The sequence below is a fragment of the Sceloporus occidentalis genome, unplaced genomic scaffold (assembly GCF_023333645.1).
Source record: "Sceloporus occidentalis isolate IW3139 unplaced genomic scaffold, rSceOcc1.0.p SCAF_1, whole genome shotgun sequence".
NCBI classification, from domain to species: domain Eukaryota; kingdom Metazoa; phylum Chordata; class Lepidosauria; order Squamata; family Phrynosomatidae; genus Sceloporus; species Sceloporus occidentalis.
Genome location: NW_028316981.1, coordinates 60,060,747 through 60,087,284, shown reverse-complemented (window position 1 = coordinate 60,087,284; position 26,538 = coordinate 60,060,747). Strand labels below are relative to the sequence as shown.

Genomic DNA, 26,538 nt, shown 5'->3' with positions numbered 1-26,538 from the left:
CCAACAATGGATTTTCCTCCAAAAATGTTATTATATGTCACAGTGACTTCCCAAGCTAAATAATCTAAAATAGATTTCTGCTCAATAGCAGCAGTAGTGTATAATTTTGTTATTAAGCAGGTATTGCCTTCCTTGTATCAACCCGTAAACTGTTCCCTTTCCCCCTTTCCAAAAAGGGAAGTACTGCAGACGGTATTTTATCATTGTCTGTAGATTTTTCTGCAAAATTGCTAACATGTGCACTCGCTTAGTTCAACACAAGTTTACTTGGGCTAAGAGGTTTTCATGTCTGAGAAATTCTACAGTTCCTTTCTTCTTCTGAATTATAAGACTGTCTGATTTTATGCAAACATAATATCACAATTTGTATTCATACTTTATGCATAGTACACACAAGCACACATAAACATACATGCATACATATTTTTCTAAAAACTTCCAGAAGAAATAAAGTTGACAAAACATCTCAATGATGTCTACATAACTGCATCAGAAACAACAACAGTCACAACAGTGTTTATCTATAATGTCTTTATTATTTTATTATTATTAACCTTTATTTATAAAGCACTGTAAATTTACACTATTTTAATTAGACGGTTCCCTGCCCTCAGGCTTACAATCTAAAAAGACACAACACAAAAGGAGAAGGGAGAGGTGGCGGGGAAGGGGATGAGGACCAGAAGTTCTTCTCTACCTCTGAGGCCTGGACAGGTCTTTCCCACCAAACTTAGAAACCTAGCCATGTATATTATATGGCACTTGTAGTAGTGAAACCTCTAATGCTAATTGGCTGAACTGCTATGATGGGACATAAGGCTTAAGACACAATTCAGTGTCTGAAAGAAGGAAAAGTTCTCAACACAGAGTTAAGAAGCACACTAAGGACTTGGATGTGATTTGAAGGACTGTCTTCAAATTCATTTCTAAGTCGAATTCAGTGTCTTGATTCTTCTTTTTAAAGTGCTAACTGGCTTTTGAAAAGGGTACCAGAAAAATTGCCTCTTCCTGTGATAAACTAACTACAATCCATCAGATTGCATCATACCACTCTGAAGAAACCTGATCTTGTCTGATTTTGAAAGGTAAGCAAGGTTGGCCCTGTTAGATGGGAGACCATCAGAGAATACCAAGGATATCCATATAGATCTAGGAGAGAATCCTGCTTGAAATCCTGGAGCATCAGTGTCAAGAGTTGACAGTTCTGAGCTAGATGAACCAATGGTCTGACCTGGTGTAAGGTAGCTTCCTATTTTCCTAAACTATCCATAATTGATAGTCTTTTCCAGAAAACCTCCTTTATATGTTATTGCCAAGAGGTGTAACTGGTGGGAATGTAAGACAGGACCTTTTAGAACTTAGGGCCCTGACTGTGGAATTCTCTTTCAAGGAAGGCTGGAGTTCTATGTTGTGTTTCTAAGAATTATGCAGACTTAATGCAGTTTGACACTGCTTTAACTGTCATGGCTCCATCCTATGAATTCCTTGGATTTGTAGTTTGTTGTGGCACCAGAGCTCTCTGACAGAAAAAGCTAAATATATCACAAAAATGACAAATCCCAGAATTCTATAGGAATGAGCCATGGCAGTTAAAATGGTGTCAAACTACATTAATTCTGCAGTGTAGATGCAGCCTTTCTGTGTTGTTAATATGTTAGATGCATTCTGTTCTTCCTATTTTTTAAACTGTTTTATACTCTCAATTTTAAATTGTGTGGAAATTTTAAAGTGTGTAATTTAGTAATCCCCTTACAGGCTGAAAGATGGAACAAAATGTTTTGAAATAATACAATAAATATTAATAGAAAAAACATTAACTGAAGGTTAAAGCTCATATGGCATTTGAAACCAATTATGTGGTGGAATCTACCAATATTTTAAAGCTAGTTGTAAGAAAGGAGGACTAATTATACTGGTACTATGGCACTAGAGGATGAAGTGGTAGGGGATAATTTTTTAGTATGTCATTCTTCCTGCTATATGGGCTTCAGAGCTATTTTAAGGCAAGTTTCTGGAGACGCCCAGGAGATGGAAACAAGGAATTTGTACTGAAGAACAATCAGAAGAAACCAAGGCGGGATACAGACGGGCAGGGGAAGACATCTTGGAGGTGTATTCTGCTGAATACGGAGCCTCCAGACCGCCCACCCCGGGGGCGTGGCTCAGGAGATGGGGCTTCCACATGGGGGGCAGTGAAGATGCCTCACCTGGGGCCGTTTCTGACCCGCAGTTTCCAAACCGCCGCCTCGGAGGACGCTGCAAAGAGAGAGGCAGCTTCTGCACGGGCGGCCAAAAACGGGGCTTTTTTTTTTCCTTTGCCGGCTGGCGGGTGCGCAGCTGCAGCGCTAAGCAGCGGCGGCAGAAAGCCTATGGGCACATTTAAAGTGCCCAAGCCCCTTTAAAACTTTTTACCCCGCTCTGCCCAAGAACAATGGTGGTCTCCTGCCAGCTGGTGATCAGCTGGTGTTGGCATCCTTGTCCGCTTGCACTTTGCCAGTGTCACCAGCATCATGGATGCCTCCTCTCCTTTGGTCCCTGCGCTCCTGCTGAATCTGCAATGCACAGCCACAGCTGTCGCCGCTGCCACCGCTGTCCCCCTGCCATCCCCCATCACCTACCTTGTATATATGTAAATATTTACAGTTTTAGCGGTTTTTATTGTTAGGTGAAAATGGCACAGGAATGTGTGTAGGGGTTCACTTTAAATTCCAAACTTTCCAAGCAGCACATGCGTACATGTTGCTCTAGGGTTAGGGTTAGGGTTAGGGTTAGGGTTAGGGTTAGGGTTAGGGTTACGAGTCTTAAAATGCGCTGCAGCTGTGCTGCAGCTTCCACACCTGCATGGCAGCTGACGCTGCAATTAAAGCCTGACTGCAAACTGCGCATGTTCCAGGACCCCGACTCATTATGCGACGCAGCAGACACGGAGCTTTTAAATGGGCAACTTAAATTAGCAGCGTAGCAATTCTGGCGCACCGGTGCAGCAGCTTACAGACGGAGCTGCGCAGCTGCGCATCAAACGGAAAAGAAGCGGAGAAAAGCAGCACCTTTTTAATGCCGCTTCTTCCCGCTTGGGACGTGCGGGGGGCGTGTTCATGGCGGCATTCAGGTAAGGCCCGTCTGAAGGCTCTACCTTCATGACATCATGAATACACCCCTTTTTGCCCGTCTGTATCCCGCCCAAGAGACAGAACTGAAGAAATCATCATAGCTGCCTGGAAGACTGATTCAGAAAAAAAAAGCATGCTTTTCCAATGTAGATTGATTGTGAACAATGACACGAAGAAAATACAGATATGTAAACAAGGAAGACACATACAAAACATCCAAAATTAAGTTGATACGATTGAAAGATTGATTTTTTTTAAAAAAAATAAATAAATGATGATGACAGTCAGAAATATGGTAGTGGGCAAGAACTTTGCTTTGCTTTGTTATGTCACTTTACAGCCCTTGGTCCAGTTATTAAAGCATCCTCTATAGGCCATCTTTTTTTAAAAAGGGGGGAATAATTTAATTATTTACATAATCAACCTTTAAAAAATAAAATATAAAATATAACCATTTTGTTGGATCAAATATTCAGTGAAACATAAACGTTTATATAGTAGAAGTTGAAAGGATTGTGTACTCCTATCCCATCAAAATTGGTCCTGATAAAAAGCTTTTCATATGTTATGTTTCTTAATCTCTTGGCTCAACATGATAATTGCCATCTGTACCACACTGTTTTGAATCTATCATTTTTCTAATCAGACATCAGGATATAATTGCCTCAATTATCTATTTCATTTGCATGAAATTACCATTAAGGTATATGTAAACAAGTTATTTACATATGCATAACAATATTACACAGAGAGATATTGTAAGTATAAATGAAAAAATAAGCATGCTATTGCATGTCAAAACTATTTCCGCAAAGTTGCATATTCTTCATAAGATTCAGGATCATGCGTAACCATAAAGAAAGTTTTGATTCCTTCTGCTGCTTGTAGGCCTGAAGCATATTTTATTGTTGCCTAAATGAGAAGCAAATCTTTATTAGACATCATTTAATAGCCTGGAAATTTTCCAAATAGGAAAACATTAAAATTGCCATTGGCATAATCTGACAGATGTTCCCTAAAAGCTTTATAAGAATTCTAGCTATTGAGGAGAGTAGTTGGTTCTAGAAAGTAACTCCAGTATCTGTGTCTATTCAATGCTTAGTATTGTGTAAGGCTCCCAAGAGAGCTGATCTGCATTCTACCAGCACAACTTTACTCTTTGTTTTCATTATCTCTAATTCTGGCAAATGTAAACCATAATATGAGATAATCCTGGTTTACTGTAAAAGAGAAGTGTGCATATACACAGAGCCTACTTATTTCCTCTTGGTCTGTATGACATGCTAAGCTTTCAGTTCCTGCTTTCCCAGCAGCTGTTGGTAGTGGAAGAAGCTAAGCAGAAGTAAAAGGGGTATGTACACCACTCTTCAGTTTACTGATGAGAAACCAAGGTACTCAATCAGATCCCGCTGTTGTATCTGAATGAAGACTCTGCATCTGATGTTTGTGTTTAGCTGCACCGAGGACTGGTATCAAAGGGCAAGTTCTTGTTCTTGAGGGAATCTGCTTGCATAGATCAACTTTTAGATTGGCTGTTGCCCAGTAATGCATTTGATAGAGCTACAGAGTGCTGAGTTCATAGTTCTAAAATATACAGTTTTATCCAGAATTCCAAATTCTGGAACATTCCAGAAGTATAACATTTGAAATACTCTAGATTTCAAAACATTTTTCGTAAGTGACTGAGATAACTTTCTGATAGTTCAAGGTACACAAACGTTGTTTCATGCACAAAAATATTAAAAACATTATATATAAAATTACCTTCAAGCTATGTATAAGGTGTATAGGAAACATAAATGAACTTCATGTTTACACTTGGGTCCAATCTCTAAGATACCTCATTATGTATATGAAGACATTCCAAAAACTGGGGAAAAAATTCCCAAATCCAAAACACTTCTGGTCCCAGGCATTCCGAATAACAGAGACTCAACCTGTATTCACAAGCTTTATCCAACAGCTGTAAATGCACATGTGTACCCCTGATGAAGATGCAGACTGCACCTCTGCAGACATCTGTCTCAGCATATTGTTAGTGCATGATAAGTTTATAACACAACAAAGGAATCTTCTTCTGATCTCTTCAGTTCTGTTACCACCATGGCAGCATCTGCACTGCAGAAATAATCAGCTTGATGCTGCTTTAACTGCCATGGCTTAATGCTGTGGAATTCTGGGAATTTTAATTTGATGGGACATTTAGCCTCTTCCGTCAGAGAGCTACGATGTCACAACAAGCTACAAACCCCAGAATTCAATAGCGTTGAGCTATAGTAGTTGAAGTGGTGTCAAAATGGATAATAACTGCAGTGTGGATGCATCCAGAATGATGATATTGGATGCTTTCCAGTTGTGTCTGACTTATGACAACTGTAAAGAGAACCTATCAAGGGATTTTCTTCACAAGATTTGTTCATTAGGAGTTTGCCTTTGTTGTCCTCTGAGGCTAAGAAAGAGTGTCACTTGGTCAAGGTCACCCAATGAGTTTCCATGACTGAACTGGGATTTGAACCCTGGTCTTCAGAGTTGTAGTCCAGTCCAGAAACCACTACACCACACTGGCTTCCTATCACACATAAGAAAAATCTGTTCAGTTCTCATTTTAATTCAAACATGTCTAATTTTGAACCTTCAAATAATATACAACCCTCTCTTTGGTATTCCTTCAAAATCCTCTTTTCTCTGAACTTTGCATGAAAAATTGTACAATATTAAAAGTGTTGAAGAAAAGTAAACACAAAACTACTTGATGTAAATGAAATAATATTAAAATTCATTTTACTGGGGAAACTGCTTCTTAAATAAGTCATGTCAATCAGATAAAATACAAAGAATTGCATTTCTTAGAACAAAATGCTTTTGTGACTTTGACTCATGGCGGCCCTGTGAATGAGACATCTCCAAGTCTTCCTGTCCTGCACTGCTCTGCTCATTTCCTGCAGACTCATGCCTGTGTCTTCCCTAATTGAATCTAGCTATCTGGTGTGCAGTCTACCTCTCCTTCCTCTACCCTCAACCTTTCCCAGCATTATTGTCTTTTCCAATTATTCATATCTTCTCATGATGTGGTCAAAATATGACAGCCTCAGTTTGATCATCTTGGCCTCCACACAAAATGCATTTTTCATATAATCCTCAAAACATCAAAACTGAAAGCAAATTTAAGTTTAGAAAACAGTGTTTTGATGAAAAATTCATAAGACTGGGAAAATGAGAAAATGCTTTGATGAAAAACACATGGGACTGGAAGAAAGAAACAAAAATGGACAGATTTGACATCTCTGTGTTGTGTTTCAGTTAGAGTGGGCCAGTGATAGTGAACCTTTTAGGGACCAGATGCCCAAACTCAAAGGTATTCTGGCATCAGGTGTTACCTGGTGCCAGGACCAGAGCTTCCAATTGGTGGTGGTGGGGCTTCTAGGGGTGGGACCTCCACCTTCTGGGGGTGGGACTTCCAGGGGCAGGACTTTTCTGGAGACAGCTAAAGGCACAGGAGGGTGGGGGAAGTGGAGGAACAGGCACGGGTCTGTTCTTCCTCTTTCCCTACCTCTCTGTGTGCCCTCCAGTATGGCTTCGTATGCCAGAGAGGGCACACATGTCATAGGTTCACCATCATAGGTCTAGGTAGAGTGGGTTTTAAGGGTGAAATCCAGGTAGTTCATACTTTGTACTGGTAGACTACAAACCGAGAATAGTTATTTCAGAGACTACTCCATAAACAGGTCCACAAGTTATAGCCTTGGCTCAAAACTGAGTCTTAAAAGACTGAGCTCCCTAAATTCCATATCATAGCTGCATACGTGTTGTCCTAAGTCCTCCTCAGGAAGATGGCCATGATTATAGGGAAGCTTCCTCTTCCCTCCACTCCTGGACACTCTTTTGAGAAGTCACTAGCCTTGACCATGTTTTCTAATTTCCTGACATTCTCCTAGTGTAAGAGTTGGACCTGCCTTGTATATTCACTGGGGGTAGAATCCCCTACCTCCCTGGATGGGGATCCCTCAACCCTTTCCTTTGAGGGATCAGGTTAATCATAAATGATATGTTGTTTTATGTCATCTACCAAGGAGGCATCACTAGAGCAGAATCCCTCCAGTAGAGGGGGTGGTCATACCCAAATCATATCTTTTTTCTATCTATCTGTCTCTCTTTTTTCTAATATGTATGTTCATGGCAGGATGCAAGGCACAATATGTAATCAATATGTAAGGTCCAATCATTATGATAAGAAATTCCAAAACATAATCAAAACTGCCTATTCTTTTTCTCTGTCTAACAGTGTAACCTTCTTGGAATTCTGTTTATTGAATGTGGGCGTATAATAATGTACACTCAGTTTTTTTAAAGGCGCTATTATGATGCTGATGTTATTTTCAAAGAACAAAAGAGAGACTAAATTTTAAACAGTAGCGAAGAGCAGAAGACGGGGACATGTAAGCTTACTTAATGTTACTCTTTTGAAGAATTATTTGGTAGCATCCACTAAAAGAAGACTTAAAGGGAGAAAACATAGGCCTGTTACAGACTGCCAAAATAAAGCTGCTTCAGGTCTCTTTGGAGGTGTGCTGTTTAAATGATGCATGCATCCTAAGAATCCGGAAGCTGCACCAAAGCTGCACTCCAGTACTTAGGAATGGAGTGTGGCTTTGGCGCGACCTCTGGACTCTTAGGACCCATGCATCATTTAAATAGCATACCTCCAAAGAGACCCAAAGCAGCTTTATTTTGGCAGTCTGTAACAGGCCATAGCTTCATTAAAATTTGCTATGAGTATGATCCATTGTCAACATTTCAACATTTCAAACAGTGTTACATTTATACATTTGTCAGTAGCAATTTTTCAGATATGTTTATGTTATTGTGAACAGAGAGCATTCACCAGATAGCAAAGAATGAATTATATAATAGAAAGAAAAAAAGAAACACAATTTACTAGCAGTTGTAAGCAACCTACATTTTATTCTTTGTTTTTATCTGTGATAATTTACACAACCTGTCAGAAGCATCTCTTCTTAATGAAAGCTGTGAGATTTTCTGAATGCAATGAAGTACACGGGAACATTATCATTATAGCAACAATTCTGTGTGAGTTTACTCACTTTTATAGAGGTATTCTCAATGGGCAACTGTCCTGTTGGAGATTTGTACTTATCACAGACTTCAGTGTTAATTTGCTGTTTTCATTTGATAACATAAACTGAAAAATAGTCTGAGAAGACATAAAGAAATGCATTAGCATCTGTGAGACTAACTGGGAAGAAAGAGATTTCTAGCATAAGCTTTCATGGATTCCAGTCCTCTTCATTAGCTATGTCTAATAAGATTTAAATGTTGAATGCTTTAATAAAGCAAAATTTGCTTTATGGACTTATATGTATAATTTTTTTTCAAACCATGGATAGTTGAATCCACTGCTGCAGAATCTGTGGATAAGGAAGATTGTACTTAATGTTTCATGCTTTGCTTGGCCTTAAGATGAAATGACTTGTTCCCATTTCAGTGTTAACCCTCTCTGCTAATTCCCTTTCTTGCTGCAAGTTACATGTCAGTAGCAATGATAGAGACTGCTATTGGGATCTTCAGCATGCAGCAACAGCTCCTTGGATGTCATATTCCAGAGAACTGTGGGTTTGGACCTAAAGATGTCACTATCTCAGCCACCTATGTGGACAGTTTTGGATTTTGGAGTATTTTGTATATCAGAATACCAAATACGGCTCTACCTATAGTCACTTGAGACTAATCACTTCCAAAATAATGCTAAAAGCAATTTCTCAGTTTGTTCTGACAGTGTTCCCAATTTCCCAATGGGTTAATGGAATTTGCTTAATGGTGGTGATGCAATGCAGGGGGATGTGTAACTGGGAGACATCCTAGTTTTCAATACAGAGACTGTATCAGAATACTACTTTTATTGAGACAGTGTATTAATCTGAAGAGCTCTCTCTGGTCCATAAAATTCATATTCCTAATGGATTTTCATATCCTAATTTTATGCTGCTAATGTGTCTTTAAAATTAAAAAATATTTTTTGAAAAATTAGAATATAAAAAATTTCCACGGTCATTATTGCAGGTATGGAATTCATTATGCCTTAACTGCTTATTTAGATGAACAAGACTTTGCCGTTAGGTGTTTTTGAAATATTGAGCTGCGTGAACCATATTTACTGGGTCACTGTGAACATTAAAGCTACACTAATTGCTTTGGAATACTAGCCTAGTTTTGCAGGAACAACATATGCTTCAACACTGATATAAGCTGGTATTTGTCCCCCCCCTTAACTTATCAAAGTTTAATAATATTTTATCATCCACAAGACTGTGTGAATCCATTACTTCAATAAAGAAAAGGGGGAGGGAATGTTTCATGGCAAAAATTAGGGCGGGAAACTCATATAAGGTATTACAGCATAGAACTTCCTTTCATGGCACTATATTTAACAATGTATCATTATTTTTCCTATTAAATTCAGGGTAATTTTTTTCACATATGGATTTATTTATTTATTGTACATGGAGAAAAAGGTCAAGCTCTTGGTCTTTAGAATTTATTATTTCATGCTATGTAGTTTCCATTAAAGGAAAATAGGAGATGATTTTACAGGCAAAATCAATATGGGAAAGGTTTCATCTTTGCATATTTGACAACAAATTCTATAACCATATTACTGTTGCTGAGCTTGATAATAACTGCATACAAAATTCAGTTACACTTGTAATTAACACCTTTCTGCAGTAGTGTAACTTTATCATATAATAGTGGTACATTAAGGGATAATAATATAACTCCTTCTGTGTTGTAATCATCAGATGATTTTTATATTTACTTTTTTACTTAACTCAATGAGAGACAAATGTAGCTCATGTTCTGAAAGCTGACTAGGTATTCACATTTTTTTTCTAAATGTAATTGGAAGTTATTTTAAGAGGAAAATGGGCCAGAAAACAGTTGCTTAAAAAACCTAATTGTAATGGCAGCTAATATCTTCTTTGGGCCTTGAAATGAAATCTGTAAATGTCTGGAATGGAATGAAATGCAATTTAAAAAAGAAATTAAAAATATGTTGAAGAGTGCATATGGGAAGATCCCTGGAAAATCTTCAAAGTTTGGGACTTGTTGTATACCTTCAAGTCATTTCTGACTAATGACAACCCTGAGGAAAACCTTCACAGATTTTTTTTTACAAGGTTAGTTCAGAGGGGATTTGCCATGGCCTTCCTCTGAGGCTGAGAGAGTGTGACTTGCCCAAGGTCAGCCAGTGGGTTTTCTACGGCTGAGCAGGAATTCGAACCCTGGTTTTCAGAGTCATAGTACAACGCTTAAAACAGTACACCACTGGCAGAAAATCTGGATGTTGGTTCATGTTCGTGGACTCTGCTCCATAGTGGGCATAGCGGGAGGAGTTCTTGTTGGGCAGGACTGGTTGGGTACAGCAAATCTGGTGTGTATCACCATGCTTTCCTACTGCAGTGTATGCCCAGCCATGAGATCACCAATGAGGGATTAGTTGGGGCACACCTTCACTTTTCCTGCTCTCCATCCAAATGTCACATTCATGCTTCCTGCTTTTACTCTTCCCTGCTCCTCCAATCATCCCACCTGATCATGGATGAGAGAGGAAGTGGGAGAGGTGTTCCTATCTAATACCTCATCATTGATTTAATATCTGGACATTTTCATGCATGACAGATGAATAAATGCAATTTCATTTTTTTCTTTCTCTGTTATGTGTGTGTGTGTGTACATTTGAAATTTGCTTATTTACTCACTAGAGCAGCAAAGGGGGAAAGGGAATTGGATGGTGAAGCATATCATCAGATTGGAACCAATAGATTGACAGGCAAACCATAAGGGCTATTGGCTGATAGGTTGATGCATGATGGGAAGAGAAAAAGAAACAAGTTTGCCAGGTGGAAATGTGTGGATGGTTGTGCCAGTGCCACTTCAAAGTGCTTTGTGTGTTTGGACTTAACAGGGTTGCTGTGGTGTCCCTATGGTCCAGAAAAATGCAAGATGTGGCTAATTTTTTTTGTCAGTGTAGATGCTCCTTCATACTGTCAGCTGTACTGGAGGATGAGGTTGAATGAAGGAGTAGAAATACTTCCATTCTTTTCCATTTTTTTTCAGTAGAGGAAATTATAGAGGCAGGGCAAATGCATTCATGTTTCTACCTTGCATGAATTGGCAACTGATTTTTTTTCTGCATTGTGCCTCAGAAAAGATACTGTACCATGCATGATAGAGTACCATGTTGAGAGAATATTAACTTTCATGAGGGCCATTTTGATTTCCTCAGGAGAAAAAAATGTTGGGACATGGTAGAACACTGTTTCAGGATTTGTTTGTTTGTTTGTTTGTTGGTGAAAATACAATTGGTGAGAAGTTGGTGAAGTGACAGCAAGTTTCACCTCCAAGATCCAAAACCACCTAGTTTTCCAAAATGGGTGACATTTTGGCTCAACAGTAGCCAATATAGCTTGAGTACAAGATGAAGAAAAAAGAAAAGATGGTATTGTTATGCAGTTAGCCATTTTAAGTGAAAGAAACACAACATAAGATAATTAGTCCTTGGTATATAGCATTTTTGTAAAATGCATGTAGTACATTGTCGCTGCAATTTTCTTTGTTGTAATGCGTTTTTGTTAGCTGCCCTTAAGTCAGTTCCGACTCATGGCAACCCTGTGGGTGAAACATCTCCAAGAATCCCTATTCTGCACTGCTCTGCCCAGATCCTGCAAGCCCTTGCCCATAACCCCCCTGATTGAGTCCATCCATCTGGTTTGTGATCTTCCTCTCTTTCCTCTACCCTCCAACTTTCCTAGCATTATTGTTTTTTCTAGTGATCTGTGCTTTCTCATTATGTGGCCAAAGTACGATCGTCTCAACTTGATCATCTTTGCTTTCAAGGAGAGCCCTGGTCTGATCTGTTCAAGAACCCATTTTTTTGTCTTCTTGTTATCCTAAGCACTTTTCTCCAGCACCACATTTCAAATGAGTTGATTTTCTTTCTGTCTACTTCCTTCACTATCCAGCTCTTATATCCATACATTGCGAATTGTATGTAATTGGGAATACAAAATGAAATTGGGAATACAATGGCTTGAACGATTCTGACTTTAGTGCTCAATTGTATGTCTTTGCTCTTCAGTATCTTTTCCATTTCTTTCATTGCTGCCCTTCCAATTCCTAGTCTTCTTATTTCTTGATTGCAGTCTCCATTCAGGTCAATGTTTGATCCTAGATATGGGGTTCTTTATCTATTTCAATTTCCTCGTTGTCTAGATTGAATTTCTGTATTTCTGCTGTGGTCATTATTTTTGTTTTCTTTATGTTCAGCATCAAACCTGCCTTTGCACTTTCATCTTTGACCTTTCTTATTAACTGTTCCAATTCCTGAATGTCTTACGCTAATATTATGGTGTCATCTGCATATGTTGTTAATGTTGCTTCCTCCTATCTTCACTCCTCTTTTTTCTGATTCCAATTCTGCTTTTCTTAAGATGTTTTCAGCATATAAGAGTAAGTTAAACAAGTAGGTGATAGGATGCAGCCTTGCCTGACTCCTTTGCTTTGCTTATTGGGAACCTGAATTCCCCTGAATTCTGTTCTGACGGTGGGCCTCTTGTCCTTGTTACTGATTACTCATTAGGACTATCAGATGTAGTGGCACACCCATGTCTTTTATTCCATAATTTGTCATGATCTATACAATCAAATGCTTTGCTGTAGTCTAAGCTGATTTTTTTTTAATTCTTTGGTGTGCTCCATTAGCCATTGCGTGTTTGCAGTGTGGTCTTTAGTGCCCCTTCCTTTTCTGAATCCTACTTGCACCTTTGGAATTTCTCTCTCCATGTATGGTTGGAGTCTATGCTGCAGAATTTGGAGCATTATTTTGATTGCATTTGAGGTTAGTGCTATTGTCCTATAGTTGCTGCAGTCTTTTGTATCTCCTTTCTTGCAGATTGGTATGTATATCAAGTTTCCAGTCTGTTGGCCACCACTTTGTTTTCCATATTTGTTGGCATATTTCAGTTAGCACTAAAGCTGCATCTGTCTGTAGGCACTGTAGCAGTTCAATTGGGATATCTGTTTTTGGTAATTTATTTTTTTCCCATTTCCTAAAGATTCCACTTCACTTATTGCAGGTAAGGATACCATGGACACTTCATTTAGGATAGCATGGACACTTCACTTATTGCAGATTCCACTTCACTTCTTGCGGTTTGTCTTCATACGACTCCTCATTCCAAATATCATTCATTCCCTCATCTCTTTTGTATAACTCTTCTGTGTATTGCCTCCAGCGTCTTTTTATTTCTTCTTGTATCTGTATTATGTTCTTTTTTTCACCATAGAGCATCTCTGCCCTCCGTTGGAACTTGGCTTTAATTTCTCAGATTTTTTTTTATAGAAGTCACTCATTTTCCCTTTTTGTTGTTTTCTTCTGTTTCTCTGCATTGATCATTGTAGTGTTTCTCCTTATCCCTCCACGGCAGACATTGGACAGTTTTATTCATACTTCTGGCTTTGTTCCTATCTCCCTTTGCTTTTGCATTTCTTCTTTCTTTAATTGCATAAAGTGTTTTGTCTATCATCCATAGTTTTTTATCTTTCTTTTTGGCCACTGTTAGTGCTTTCTTGTATTCATCCTTAATTATGTCTTTGACTTCTGTCCACAGTTCTTCAGGTTCCCGGTCATTATATCTGTTTCTTATATTGTCCTTGAATTCATCTGAAATGTTATTCAGGTCACGTTTTGGTATAATGATAGTTTTTGCTTTCTTCTTCAACTTATCTCTGATTTTTATTATGAGCAGTTTATGGTCTGTGCCACAATCAGCTTCAGATATGGTTTTGGCCACAAGGATAGAGCTTCTGCATCTTCTACTTCCAATTATGTAGTCTATCTGGTTTTGGTGTTTACCATCTGGTGATGTCCAGGTGTATAGTCTCCTATCTGGTTGTATGAAGCAGGTATTTGCAATGAATATACTGTTGGCCTCACAAAATTCAATTTCCTCTGCATATGAATCTGTGGTTGGTGCATATACCTGGATTATTGTAGTGTTTATAGGTTTACCCTGAAGCTTTATTGATAATATGCAGTCTGACTTTGTGTCCAATTAGTAGTATTCTATTATCCTTGGTGCGGTGTACCCCACCAGCATTGTTAAGAAACTTCATGAACATGCAGTTAGGACAATAAAATGGCTTTGCCTAACTTTGTAACCCATTAGCCTTCAGATTTTTAAACAAAGGCCTTTTCTTCATTCTACCTAATCAGCTATGGTAGCTTGTAAATCAAAGTCAGTTTTTTCTCCTACTTATGGAGGGATACACAATAGTCAAGCAAAATTGAAAAGCAGGCAGCCAGTGGACAAGAAAATGTAAACTATGAACTGTGGCTCCCTTACTCATTTAGAAAGTAAAGAAGGAAAAACTTATTCTTCTGAAAGATTTATAGTGTGCTCCTGTGCATCTCTATTCTAATGTAAGTACCATGGATTTCAGTGGGATTGACATCTTCGGAAGTATAGTTGGGATAGGAGCCTGAGACTTGTCCTTAATTAACTGTTACTATGAGCATCATGAGTAGAGGTTATTGTCCTGAATGATTAAGAACCTCCTGATTTCTCTCCAGATAACCTATTTTGCTTTTTAACTTTTTAAAGTTGTTTACTTCAAAGCTGTATTTATATCATTAGAAATCACTTAGTTGTTGTTTTTCCTGGCACTGTTCACTTTGCTTTTTATTGTTACTCTATATTCTTCTGTTTGGGAAGAGGTGTGTTGTAAGCCTCTGTTTTGGTGAAAGTGTACCATTTTATTACAGAAATAGAAAGTGCAAAGAAATGAACTTTTATGAATGACACACCTTTCTTAAACTTTACAAAGGGTACCTGATACTGTGCTAGAAGCAGACTTGGCCTTTAAGATTTGAAGAGCAGGTTTAGTGTAAAGTCTTGATAAATAACTTGCTTGAAATCCTTTTTCTTTCTCTGTCTAGCATTTCAGGGAGCACCTTGACAAACTTTTTGCAAAAGGAATTGGAATGCTGGATATTGCTTTAATTGAAGCCTTCAACATGCTAAGTGATGTAAGTTAATGCATTCTGCCCTTAATTATCTACTTTGTTTCAGTTTTCATTTTCTGGAAAAGAATTAAAAATATTTATCTCTATCTTACATTTGCCAAATAGTATTAAAGGAAACCTTTCTGTCTTTTTTACAATTATCATTTAGCTAATTTTCAGTTTATGTAAGAGCATGTGCATCATAAATCAGCTTTTGAGAATTACAGGTTAGCAGACTTTCTGTTGCATACCTTTTTCTGTATTATTAGTATATTAATCTCATTTTTAGACTGATTCATAGATATGGTAATTAAACCAGGTTAATTTTAATTCATAGTAATATTATAGTATTACCTAGTTTGTTAAAGAGCTAAGAGCTTTCAGTAGGAATGATTCTGTGGGATGTGCTCACAGAGCTTTGTTCAAATTTTCCCCAGCCTTTGAAATATGCAAACGCAGTGACATGCTGCATCGTCTGCTATTACCACATGACAACTGCAGTTATTTGATGATAAAACTGATCTTTGCTGTGATTATTTTTTGGGGTGGAAAAAATCCCAACCAATTAAATAAAATTCTTTGACATTTTGAAGATGGTTAATCACAACCAAGTGCTCCAAATGTCAGGATGCACCCAGCTTTTCATTATTGACTAATGAATCACTGAGTTAATTGTAGTTCATCATAAGGGCCTTGTCATTGTTATTATTATGGCAAAGACTTTCATCACTCTTGCTGTTCAATAGAAATTGGGGAGGGGGTTTATAGATACACATGACGAAATATTACTCATTACAGTGTTAAATTACCTGCTTTAAAAACATGTTAAATTATTCTACAGAATGTGATGGGTTCAGATAGATAAATGCCATGTTTTAAAATAAATGATGGCACATTTCTGAGATATTTTAATACTACCTTTCCATTTTTTTGAGAGGGGTGTAATGTCCTTGGTTCAGTTTCAAAAAGAGCAGCCACCACTTTTGTGCAGAGAAAAGGGTCTGTCTGACTCACCAGGATGGCCAGGTTGCTGGCGGGAGGAAGCATTGGTGCTGTGGCAGCATCTCTGCCTGGTCCAGGCCTCGGCTCACTCTTGGGAGCTGAGCCTAGGCCCAAATTGGCTTCCTGGGCCTCGGGCGGGTGAGACGTCTGGCTGCCGCTGGGGACTACATCTCCCAGTGGGCTCTATGGCCAGAAACACCTTGTTATTTGCCTGGCAGCAGCCTCCCTAACTCTCTGAAAGGTAGGGGAGGCTGGACTTCTACCTGCCCCTGCCCCCAATTGGTGGATTGGCCTATTTAAAGCCATGTGGCCAGGCTTGCTGGTGTGGCTCTGATGGGCATGGCTTCCTGTGCTGTGGAGTGCAGGATTGGGAATCCCATCGGGACCCGCGGGTGTTGGAAGCGTTGAGGTGTTGCCATTGTGAGGGTAACTGCATCCCCCCGTGACAAAAGGGCGAAGATGTGAATGTGTGATCAGTCACTTACCCCCTTTTCTGTCATCCCGAGGCCCAGTCTTGACTGGGCATTTGGTTCATTGAGCAACAGGGGTTAGTTGATGCCAGATCTAGACCCATGCCTTAGGGCCAACCCTACCTGTCAGCTGTACTCAATAAAGTTGTGGGCCTTTTCGTTCCAATTGTGTGTCATGGTGTTTCCTTGTTGTGATGCCTCCCCTTCCCCTTCAACTGGCCCTTTGCCAGTTGTACATTCTACTTTTATTATTCATGGAATGTTTTGGCTAGTTTTAACAAACCAGTGAATCTTTCACTTCTCCAATATGTAGTGTTGCCATTTGGAAACTAGAAATCATACAAGTCCCTAAAGTAAATATCATTGCAACTACAGTTTCTCCTACACCAGTACTTCTCAGGCTATACGATGTAGAGGAACATCAATTATTATTTTCTAGTGTGCCAGGTTTGTGCCCATTGAGTTCAGTTCTTTCTTTCTTTCTTGGAAATTTGCTAAAGAATGACAGCCAATGGCTCAGGTACCAGCACTGGCCCAGGGACCACCACTTTCAGTAGTATCACTTATCTGTTGTCTTCTTGATCATTCTTTTCCTGTCTGCTTTAATTTTTGTGACATGAAGTGGCAAAAGGAGTATTCTCTCCCTAACTTGGCTACCTACCAGGTGCCTTTTCTGCCACTGCCACATCTCTTTTGCACTCCTGTGGCGTGTAGCGTCTAAACACTGTGCTGCCAGAGCACTGAAAAGCTGCCCCTGTGTGGGCAGTGGAGCGGCTTAACACTGGCTTCGGGGTGATACTGGGATGTGTGTCGTGCATACACCACACCCCCATGCTGTTGGAAAGCCGGCATATTTTGATGGTCTGTACCGGCCCTTACTCCATCTTCCCCATGACAAACTTTCCGATATATGAAGATGGCTATCAGAACCCCTCTCAGTCTCCTTCTCTCCAGGTTAAATATACTAAACTCCTACTATTCCTCATAGGGTTTGGTTTCTGGATTCGTTTCCTTTTTTACCCCCTGGTTCTAAACATGTTCCACTAGGTATTTGGGTTCCTGATATGGAAAGGCAAAATTCTACAGGCTAAAACCCAGTTGATGTGACTCCAGTGCTGTTTCCATCAGTGCTTCTGCTATCAAAGCAAGGAAGGGACATCTCCCTGTTTCCCAATGCTGTCTGCCCTGTTCCCGCTGCCAGACCTCAAATGAGTTCTTCATTGACCACTTCATATTTTGAGGGAAGGAATGCCTTTCAGTAAAATATAACAATTGGGATTTCTTCAATGGATGTATAGCATACTGGTAGTATTCACTATACTCAATAAAATCAACTATCAAAAATTTTATTTTTCTACATGTAAATTCTCAACAGAGCACAGTTTTCCTATGGGGGGGGGGGGACCATTTCATGTACCTATATGTGTCAAAACCCAAGTAACATTAAATTGTTTATTTCTTTGTTTTCCAGTTCAACCACACAGGCCAAGGGAGTATTTGCAGTCAAGCCATAATGCTGATTACCGATGGTGCTGTGGACACTTACGATGCAATATTTGAAAAATATAATTGGCCAGATCGGAAGGTAAGTCCATTATATGTGTCAGTGGAGCACATATACCTGCTATCATGAGGATAGTTTTCTGTTTCTGTGGTTGATGCTTAATGAGATTCTTCTGCCACATCCTTGTGACATCACTAGGATTGCTCTCAATCTTACATTCTGGCTCAGAAATCTCAGGGATTGGGATGTTCCTGAACTGGTAACCTCAGTTGTGTCTAGACAACATTTGGTATTGCTAAGGGCATGGAGGACATTGTGGCCAAAAAGAAGGTAATTCTGAAGATGTTTATGCCACTACATGATGTTGTACTACCAATAAATGAAGACAAGCCTTCATTTCTGTCCTAGATGTATCTTGTTAAAAGAGTATGATAGTGTATATATTCCCAGTAGAAAGAAGAACCTTTTGAAGCATAACAATGCTATACTGGATCCAAAGGGAAGTTAATTTTGAGATTATTTGTTTACAGAAGTCTGTTTATTGGGGAAAAAACCCAGAACAAATAATAATAAGAAACACAACATACAGAATTATTTGTGTGATTCTTACTGTCCTTTTAAAAAAAAAACCCAAATCCCATAATTATGAAATGTAAAATAACTGATCTTGTGTTTTGTGGGTTTTTCAGGCTATGTGGCCATGAATCTATATATCTTGGTCTGTTCAACACAGAGATTAACATGTAAATCACTTCCTTCCAACCAAAGATGACACAGGGTATATATAGCCTATTCGCTTCCATGCCAGCATTCTCTAAAGATGCCAGCCACAGATGCTGGCAAAACATCAGGGAAAAAAATTCTCCTAGAACACGTCCACATAGCCCGAAAAACCCACAAAAATATAGATGCTGGCCGTGAAAGTCTTCAACTTCAGACCTAGCTTGTCTTCTTGCTCATAAGGAAAGAGCATGGCATTCACATACTATGTCTTGATTCCCCCCCCCCCCCCCCCACTTTTATACTTCTTTTTTTTTTTAAAAAAAAAGAAAGATATTATGTGTTTTAAGCTACATGTTGTACTAGATAACATCTCAAATATATTTATGCTTTGGAGCTGACCCATAAAGATATTGTTGCTTTGTGGATTTTGGATTGCAAATATATTTAATTATGAACTGCTCAGATAAATTTTCTATAAGATGGCTATATAAATAGAGGAATGAATGAATGAATGAAACTAAACTTTTGTGTAAAGCTATACTAGCAAAATCAATACTGGGAGTCAGTGACTTCATTGGGGTGAAGCTGGTTTCACATGAAATGCTCTTTCACACCAGCAAGCAATTCGGATGTAGCAATCCACAGTAGATCCACCATCAGTTTTCCTTCACAACTCCAACATATTTTGTAATATTTTTTTTAAAAAAATGGGATTTATTAAATTATAATAGAAATGTAGTTAATGATTATAGAAGTGAGATCTGGACAACTAGATTTTTGATATTATATTGTTAGTAGACACCATCCAGTTTTCAGGGAAGTCCTGCCCCATACACTATAGCATTCTAGCTCACCCCATTCAAAATGGTTATCTAATCCTCTATGTAACATGGGAGTGAGCCGGTGGGGCTGGTGTTTGGAGGAGATGGGGAAGACCACATTCTGCAGTCCTTGCCCACACCTAGAGCTAACATGTGGTTTCAGTATTACTGATACTGGAGAAAAATAGTTAGACCTAGTTAAGTTGAAATGAATAAATGTTTATGGGCCTGTTTTCTGGGATTGATGTATAATTTTTCATTTGTGTTTTTAATATAGAATCATCCTTGTCATCCATGAATATGAATTCTGTCATTATGTGTAGTTTCACATATACTGCATGATTCGTGCAATGCATTTTGTAGTTAATAGCTTCCAAATTTATTCCTTTTTAAATTAAGTACACTATCTAGCTCTGCAGACAGAATGACAACCCTAAGCCCTGCTTATATTTTTGAACATTCTGTTCAGTAGTATAGCCATGTCCTTGGTCTGAGATGGAGTCAATACATAAGATGATATTTTAACTGTGCCATTTCTGTGCATAATAGTAATATATGTTTTGAATTTTACTAAGCTTATCTTAAGCAAAAATGAGCAGCAGAAAGATTAAATTAGAAATCTAATGTGTTTGCTTATCATTTATTAGTATATGACCATTTGGGACTTCTGAATGAGGGTTGGGATCTGGCTGGCCTTTATACTATGGCTGTGGGACAATAATTCCATGTGCTGTTGGGCCTACGAAAGCTAGTATTAACGTACACTGGCTTAGTAAGGCCACATCTCATGTGTACACAATATTTGTATTCTATGGTGTGTTTGGGATTTGAGGTCTCAAAAAGGTTTCAAAAAGTTTCTTTGCAAGTAGCTCATTATCTGATCATATCTTAATCATATTAAACTGAATGCAAAGGTAGATTTGTACATGGACTCTGTGCTTTATTTTTATTCAGTTTTGATGCACATGGAAAGGGTTAGTGAAGTGACAAAGAATACCACATGTCTAATTCAGAGTTTAGATGTTTTTGGTCCCCCCCCAATTGTTAATTGGAGGATTAACAATAATCTCCCAATGGATTATTGGATTCTGGAAGTTGTAGTCTAAAATGGTATATTTTGGGGGGTATTTTTTGGTATATAAATGGTAATTTTTTTCAAGCTTTTTTTAAAAAAAGAAATAAACTTATTTATTGTGGGTTTTTTTGTTGTTGATTGTTTATTTTTCAAGAGGGGGGACTATAATTAAAACATAAAAATATTGTAAATCATATCTTGGTCTTTGTTCTCCATCTGTATAATTAACAATTGAAGTTATAGAGACTGGTGAAATAGGAATTATTTCTATTTTTCTCCCAATATAGGGACTCAAGTAATTCTTTCCCCATTCATACATGAGAATTAAGTGGTCTACATTCTGTGGCCCATGGAGCCTCTCAGCCCTATATCTTTTTTCTGCCGTTTTCTTTTTTAAAAGGAGTGTGATTCCCCTCTAAAACAAGTAACTTCCATACACCTACATTTAGTGTAATTTTAAAAAACACATTTTTTTTTTTCATTCGGAGATTTTGATGGTGCTCACAGAGTGTGTCCTGAAAATGGAAAACTTGCTCCTGGACCTCTGGAGCTTGTTCATCACTGTCTTAGTCTTAATGTTTCCTCCCCACCCCATCCCCAGTTTTCCATGATGTTAATGGTATAAATGTGGTGGCTTAGTGGTTAAGATGCCAATTCTGACAATCAGAAGATTGTAAGGTTGGCAGTTTGAGGCCTGAGTGCTGCATGATGGGGTGAACTCCTGTCACTAGTCCAGCTTCTGCAAACCTAGCAGTTTGGAAGCATGCAAAATGCAAGTAGATAAATAGGTACCACATTGGTGGGAAGGTAAACACCGTTCAGTGCAGTCATGTTAGCCACATTACCACCAGAGTAATCCTCGGACGATGCTGGCTCTTCAGCTTAGTAACGGAAATGAGCACTGCCCCCTAGCGGTTACAACTAGACATTCTGTCAAGGGAAAACCTTTACCTTTACCTTTAATGGTATGAATGCACTATAACGTTATATCAGTTGTTGCATTTCCAAGCATACAAAGGAAGGCCTGGATAAGTAAAGTAACACCTTTCTTCAGTCGGCACTGATGCTGTTTACTGAAAGTCATCTTGTCATTAAAATGAAGAAAGGTTATGAAGTGAAATAAATGTATTGTCTTGCACATGTCACAACCAATTTATGACTCAGCCTCTATAGCACATAGAGTTAGGTGGTATTTCCACACTAGAGTATTTGTTTATTTATTTAATGCTTACATACATAAATCCATACCTGTTTGGGAGAAGACTGTAAAGTGGCTCAGGATCAGTATTTGATTTGTATGTGTACCCAAATATATAGAGCCTCTTTTCTATCTTGTATTGTTTGTCTAAGTGACTTTTTCTCAGTAAATATTGATTGTACACCATTTTAACTAATGTGTTTTCTGTACTGAGATTGTTCCTATGTGAATCACAATGTATGGTGAAGCTGTGCTAATGGTAAATAAATAAATAAAATTTCAAATAAACAAATACAATCCTATGCTATAGTAGAATACCTATTACAAATTTCAACAAAGTAAAAAGACTAGCATATAGCTCTCCTACAATTTTCTACAAGAGTAAAATAATATTACAAAACACATTGGCAAAATGGATAGTTAAGCCATGACATAACTGCAGTGACAATTTATCTATTTCCAGGAGATTAAAGTGCTCCCCAGAATTTTAACCCGTGCTGCCTAGTTTGGCAACATGCTGATGCTGCACATATGGAAGATTAGGAACAACAAATTGAATAGCCTCACCGTGCTATTGTCTTTGGTAGTGTTAAATTGATTCTCTTGGAGAACTCAAAACAAGACTCATATATTTCAAATCTGACTGTTATTGCTGATGTGTGTGCTGTGTATCTTCAGAACCGAAGGAAGGTTCCATCCATCTCCTGTGATATTATGAGCAGCAGTATAACATAGGATGCTCATGTCTTTCACGTAGTTATTTTTCTTTTTGTGGAGGAAGGTGGAGGCTATATAGCTAAATAGTCCCCCCCCCCCAAGTTTTGGTGTATAGATCAGCAGGCACAGTGGAGGAAGGACTGTTACTCAGGGGTAGAGTACTTCCTTTGCTTGTAGATGGTCTCAGGTTCAAACCCTGGAATTTCAAGCAGTGGTGCTATGGTTAAAAGAAATCCTGTTTGAGACTCTTGACACCTGATGCCAGTCAGTGTAGACCAGAGAAAGGAACCATTGGCTCCTAAGCCAAATGTGGCCCCCAGGGCTAGTCTTGTTGCCCCATTGCCGCCAAGGTGGGACAATTTCTTGGATTTTTAAAAATAGGAGTGTGATACCTTTAGGGGACATTATTAGTTCTCTAAAACACTATATTTTTGCCCAAATATTATTTTAAAAGAAACTTTAAATGACCTTGTATCTTCTGTTTTCATTTTGAGGATCTGCAGTTCTTGGGAGGACCTGAGACTGAAAAATTATGTCTCAATCCCAGAAACTGCCTGCCTGTCTGCCTGCCTGGCAAGACAGATTCACTCCCGCTCAGCTGAAAGGCAAATCAGGAAACAGGGATTCAGCTAGTGATGGAAGACAGGTTCACAGTTTGAGTGTACTCCTGGATTTAGCCCTGATCCTGGATGCTCAGGTTTCTGCTGTGATCAAGAGTGTGTTTGCATGGTTAAAGCTAGCGCACCAACTATGCACATTCGTTGGGATGTCTGACTTGGCTTCAAGGATAAGACGCTTTAGTTATATCCCAATTTGATTACATTAATGCAGTCCATGTGGGACTGCCTTTGAAGAGTGTTTGGAAGCATCAACTTCCAGAGAGCGGCAGGAAGATTGCTCGTAGTTTCTGGTTAGAGGGAGAACACAACTTCTGGCTGTCAGTCTGTTTCTGGCCACATTGCAAAGTGCTGGTTATGACTTATAAAGACCTAGAATACTATCATAGAGTCTGAAGCATGTGAGGTCTCATATGCACAGTCTAATTCTCTTGATCCTCTCCTTCGCCCCTCCCCCCCATTGTTTTGGCACTTCTTTGCGATTATAATGCAATGTCCTTTGCATTTCTCAAAAATCTCTGGTGAAAGCTCCATTTTGATTGCTGGTGATCCTGTCATGGCTCCAGGTTAGGAATATGAAGTAAGTTGGCTAAAATTCTTTCTCAATGGAACATATATCTCAACATGAGACATACCTAACAAGAGCATGCTAAATCCTGTGAGATTTCCTGCCTGTTGCACAAGAATGAGGCACATTTCCCCCAGTAAGTGCGAATATTTTCCTTTGTGAAGCAAAGCACAGACCCACCCACATACACACACACACACACAATGAGCACTGGTCAACTGATCCATCTGAATGTTAAAGTCTACTCAAAAAAGCATTGCTACCTAATTTAGCTATGTCATTTGTGCAGGAAATCTGTCTTGTAACTAATCTTCTTGAGACCAACAGACAATATCTTTACACTTATTCCCACAATGTCATCTGAGTTCAGCAGTAGCAGAGATGTGAAAAGGGATAATGGTTGTTGTTGAATCTTCTATTGAAGATATTGGAAAAACTATTCATAGAGTCAAAGCTCAATCTTATTAGCATTTAAGCAACAACCACTAACGCTTATTTAACTTATTTAAGAATAAGAAGCATTTAAATACAGTGGACCCTTGTTATACGCTGGGGTTTAGTTCCAAGATCCCCCGTGGATAACAAAATCCATGGATGCTCAAAATGATATTCCTTATAAAAATGGAAAATCAAAGGCCCCAAACAGACAGACCAAAATAAAGCTGCTTCGGGTCACTTTGGAGGTATGCTGTTTAAATGACACATGCATCTTAAGAGGCCAGAAGTTGCACCAAAGCCACGCTCAAGTCCTTAGGACTGGAGCATGCTTTTGGTACAGCTTCCAGCCTCTTAAGACGCATGCATCATTTAAACAGCATACCTCCAAAGTGACCCGAAGCAGCTTTATTTTGGCCTGTCTGTATGGGACCAAAGTTTGATATTTGAAATTTATATTTTTTTTGAACATTTTCAAACCATGGATGCTTGAATCCATGTATAAAAAATCTGTGTATAATAATGGCTGACTATAGTTTTCTTAGGGTCCCTACACAGTTTAACCTTTAAAAATGAATCAAAACCAGAAGTAGACTTCCAGCCATTTCCATTTGTCCCTAGATTTTGAGATTTTTTGACAGTCTGTACAGTGCCCAAAGGTGACTTATATATCAGAGTAAATACATGGATAATATTAGTACTCTGCCTTCTCTTAGAATTGCAATTGAATTTCAGAGGATTCCTATAAGAATAGTTAAAGCATAATTTCTGGTTTTAACACAGAAGATAAGTTGAATTTATTGCTGGATATGCTATAGCATACTAGTCTTTTTCCAGTGTATTTTTTTACTTGAGGATCCATATCTTGAAAACACACCTCAAAATCATGAATCACTTGGGACTTGTAGCTGCAGAACATATCCCAATGTGTTGTAGATTTTCATTGTATAATCCACCATCTGTTGTTTGACGTTCTGCCAAAGAGGGGGGGAAAGAAAAGAATACCAACATAATAATATGAATAAGAAATTGTTCAAAGTTGTGATTTCATAAAATAAGCCAAATCCACAAAAGAACAATCAAAGGGCACACATTTTTTTTAAAAAAGTATTTCAAGTGCATGACCTTTGTTTTTTTTCCCATTTTATAAAAATAGGCTCTTTCTGATGGAGCTCAGTTCCATTTTATATAAACAGACTCCTTTGGAGATTGATTCTCTTCATATCTATGTCTAAAAATTATTTATAGTTACCTGTGCTATTTCTGGAAAGAAGATAATTCAAGGACTCAGGAACTGTCTGCCAGGTGTCCTTGCCCATCTTGATACTAGCCAAAATCAAGTTTATTCCAAATTTTTTGCTCAGTTTAATCTTCACTCAAAGATGAACCAGCTGTAAAGAGTAAGGATTAGACCAACGATTCACCTCCCAGCAGAAATGCCCTGGTAGACTTCTCTTCAGATGATGTAGATCAGAAATCTATTTGATAGAGTAGTCTTCCAGCAGAGCTGCTCCACTGGCTATGATTTGCTGTTAGGAAAATCAAAAAGGGGTTGTGGAAGGTGAAGGAGGAGCTAAGTTATGTTAAATTCAAATCAGTTTGCCCAGGAACAGTTCCACGGTGCTAGTATAAAGTTAGGCTAAGGCAAAGGTTGGCCTAAGAATTTCCCAACATTGTGAGGTTGAGAGGGTTTTGGTTTTAAAACAGATTTGGCTGACATAGTGCCAGATCAGCTGGTCCCTGGAAATCTTGACTAGTTAGGATTGAAATGTTATTTCTAAGCCTTTAATGCCAAAATCTATAGTTTATTTGGCTTTGTGCTGCTATATGTCTTTCCCAGGGTTGTTCTTCCTAGATAGTAAGGATTCTGTACTTGCTTATCTGAGCCCTTTAGGTCTGTGACATTTTTGTCTTTAGCTGCACAATCAGGTGGCATAGACTTATGTGTTTTCCAGCCAATTTTTTCTTTGGGAAAGTAAGAAGCTCAAACAGGATGCCTAAGTCATGGACACATTTCATGAGCATGTATTTGTGGTTCTAGCTAGTTTTGTATTGCTGTCCTGTTGGTGCATTTCACTTCTCCAAGGGTCAGATTTCCTATGAGTGACACAGATGTGAGTGCCTCAGATTCTGGGTGCCATAAAAGGGTAGGAAATTGTTAGTTATTTACTTTGTTGTTGCTATGTTTTTCTAACATTGATGGGTGAGGCATGATTTTG

The 26,538-nt window shown here is 38.6% G+C and overlaps 1 protein-coding gene across 3 annotated transcripts in view; it reads left to right on the top strand.

Annotated features, from left to right (window-relative positions):
- CACNA2D3 (calcium voltage-gated channel auxiliary subunit alpha2delta 3) overlaps positions 1 to 26,538 on the top strand; it is a 717,368-nt gene that overhangs the window by 342,549 nt on the left and 348,281 nt on the right. For all 3 annotated transcript variants that reach the window (XM_089522601.1, XM_089522591.1, XM_089522612.1), the window contains exons 10-11: positions 15,124 to 15,213; positions 18,133 to 18,246. In XM_089522601.1, coding sequence (XP_089378727.1) covers positions 15,124 to 15,213; positions 18,133 to 18,246 — 204 coding nt within the window. The remainder of the gene's footprint in view (positions 1 to 15,123; positions 15,214 to 18,132; positions 18,247 to 26,538) is intronic.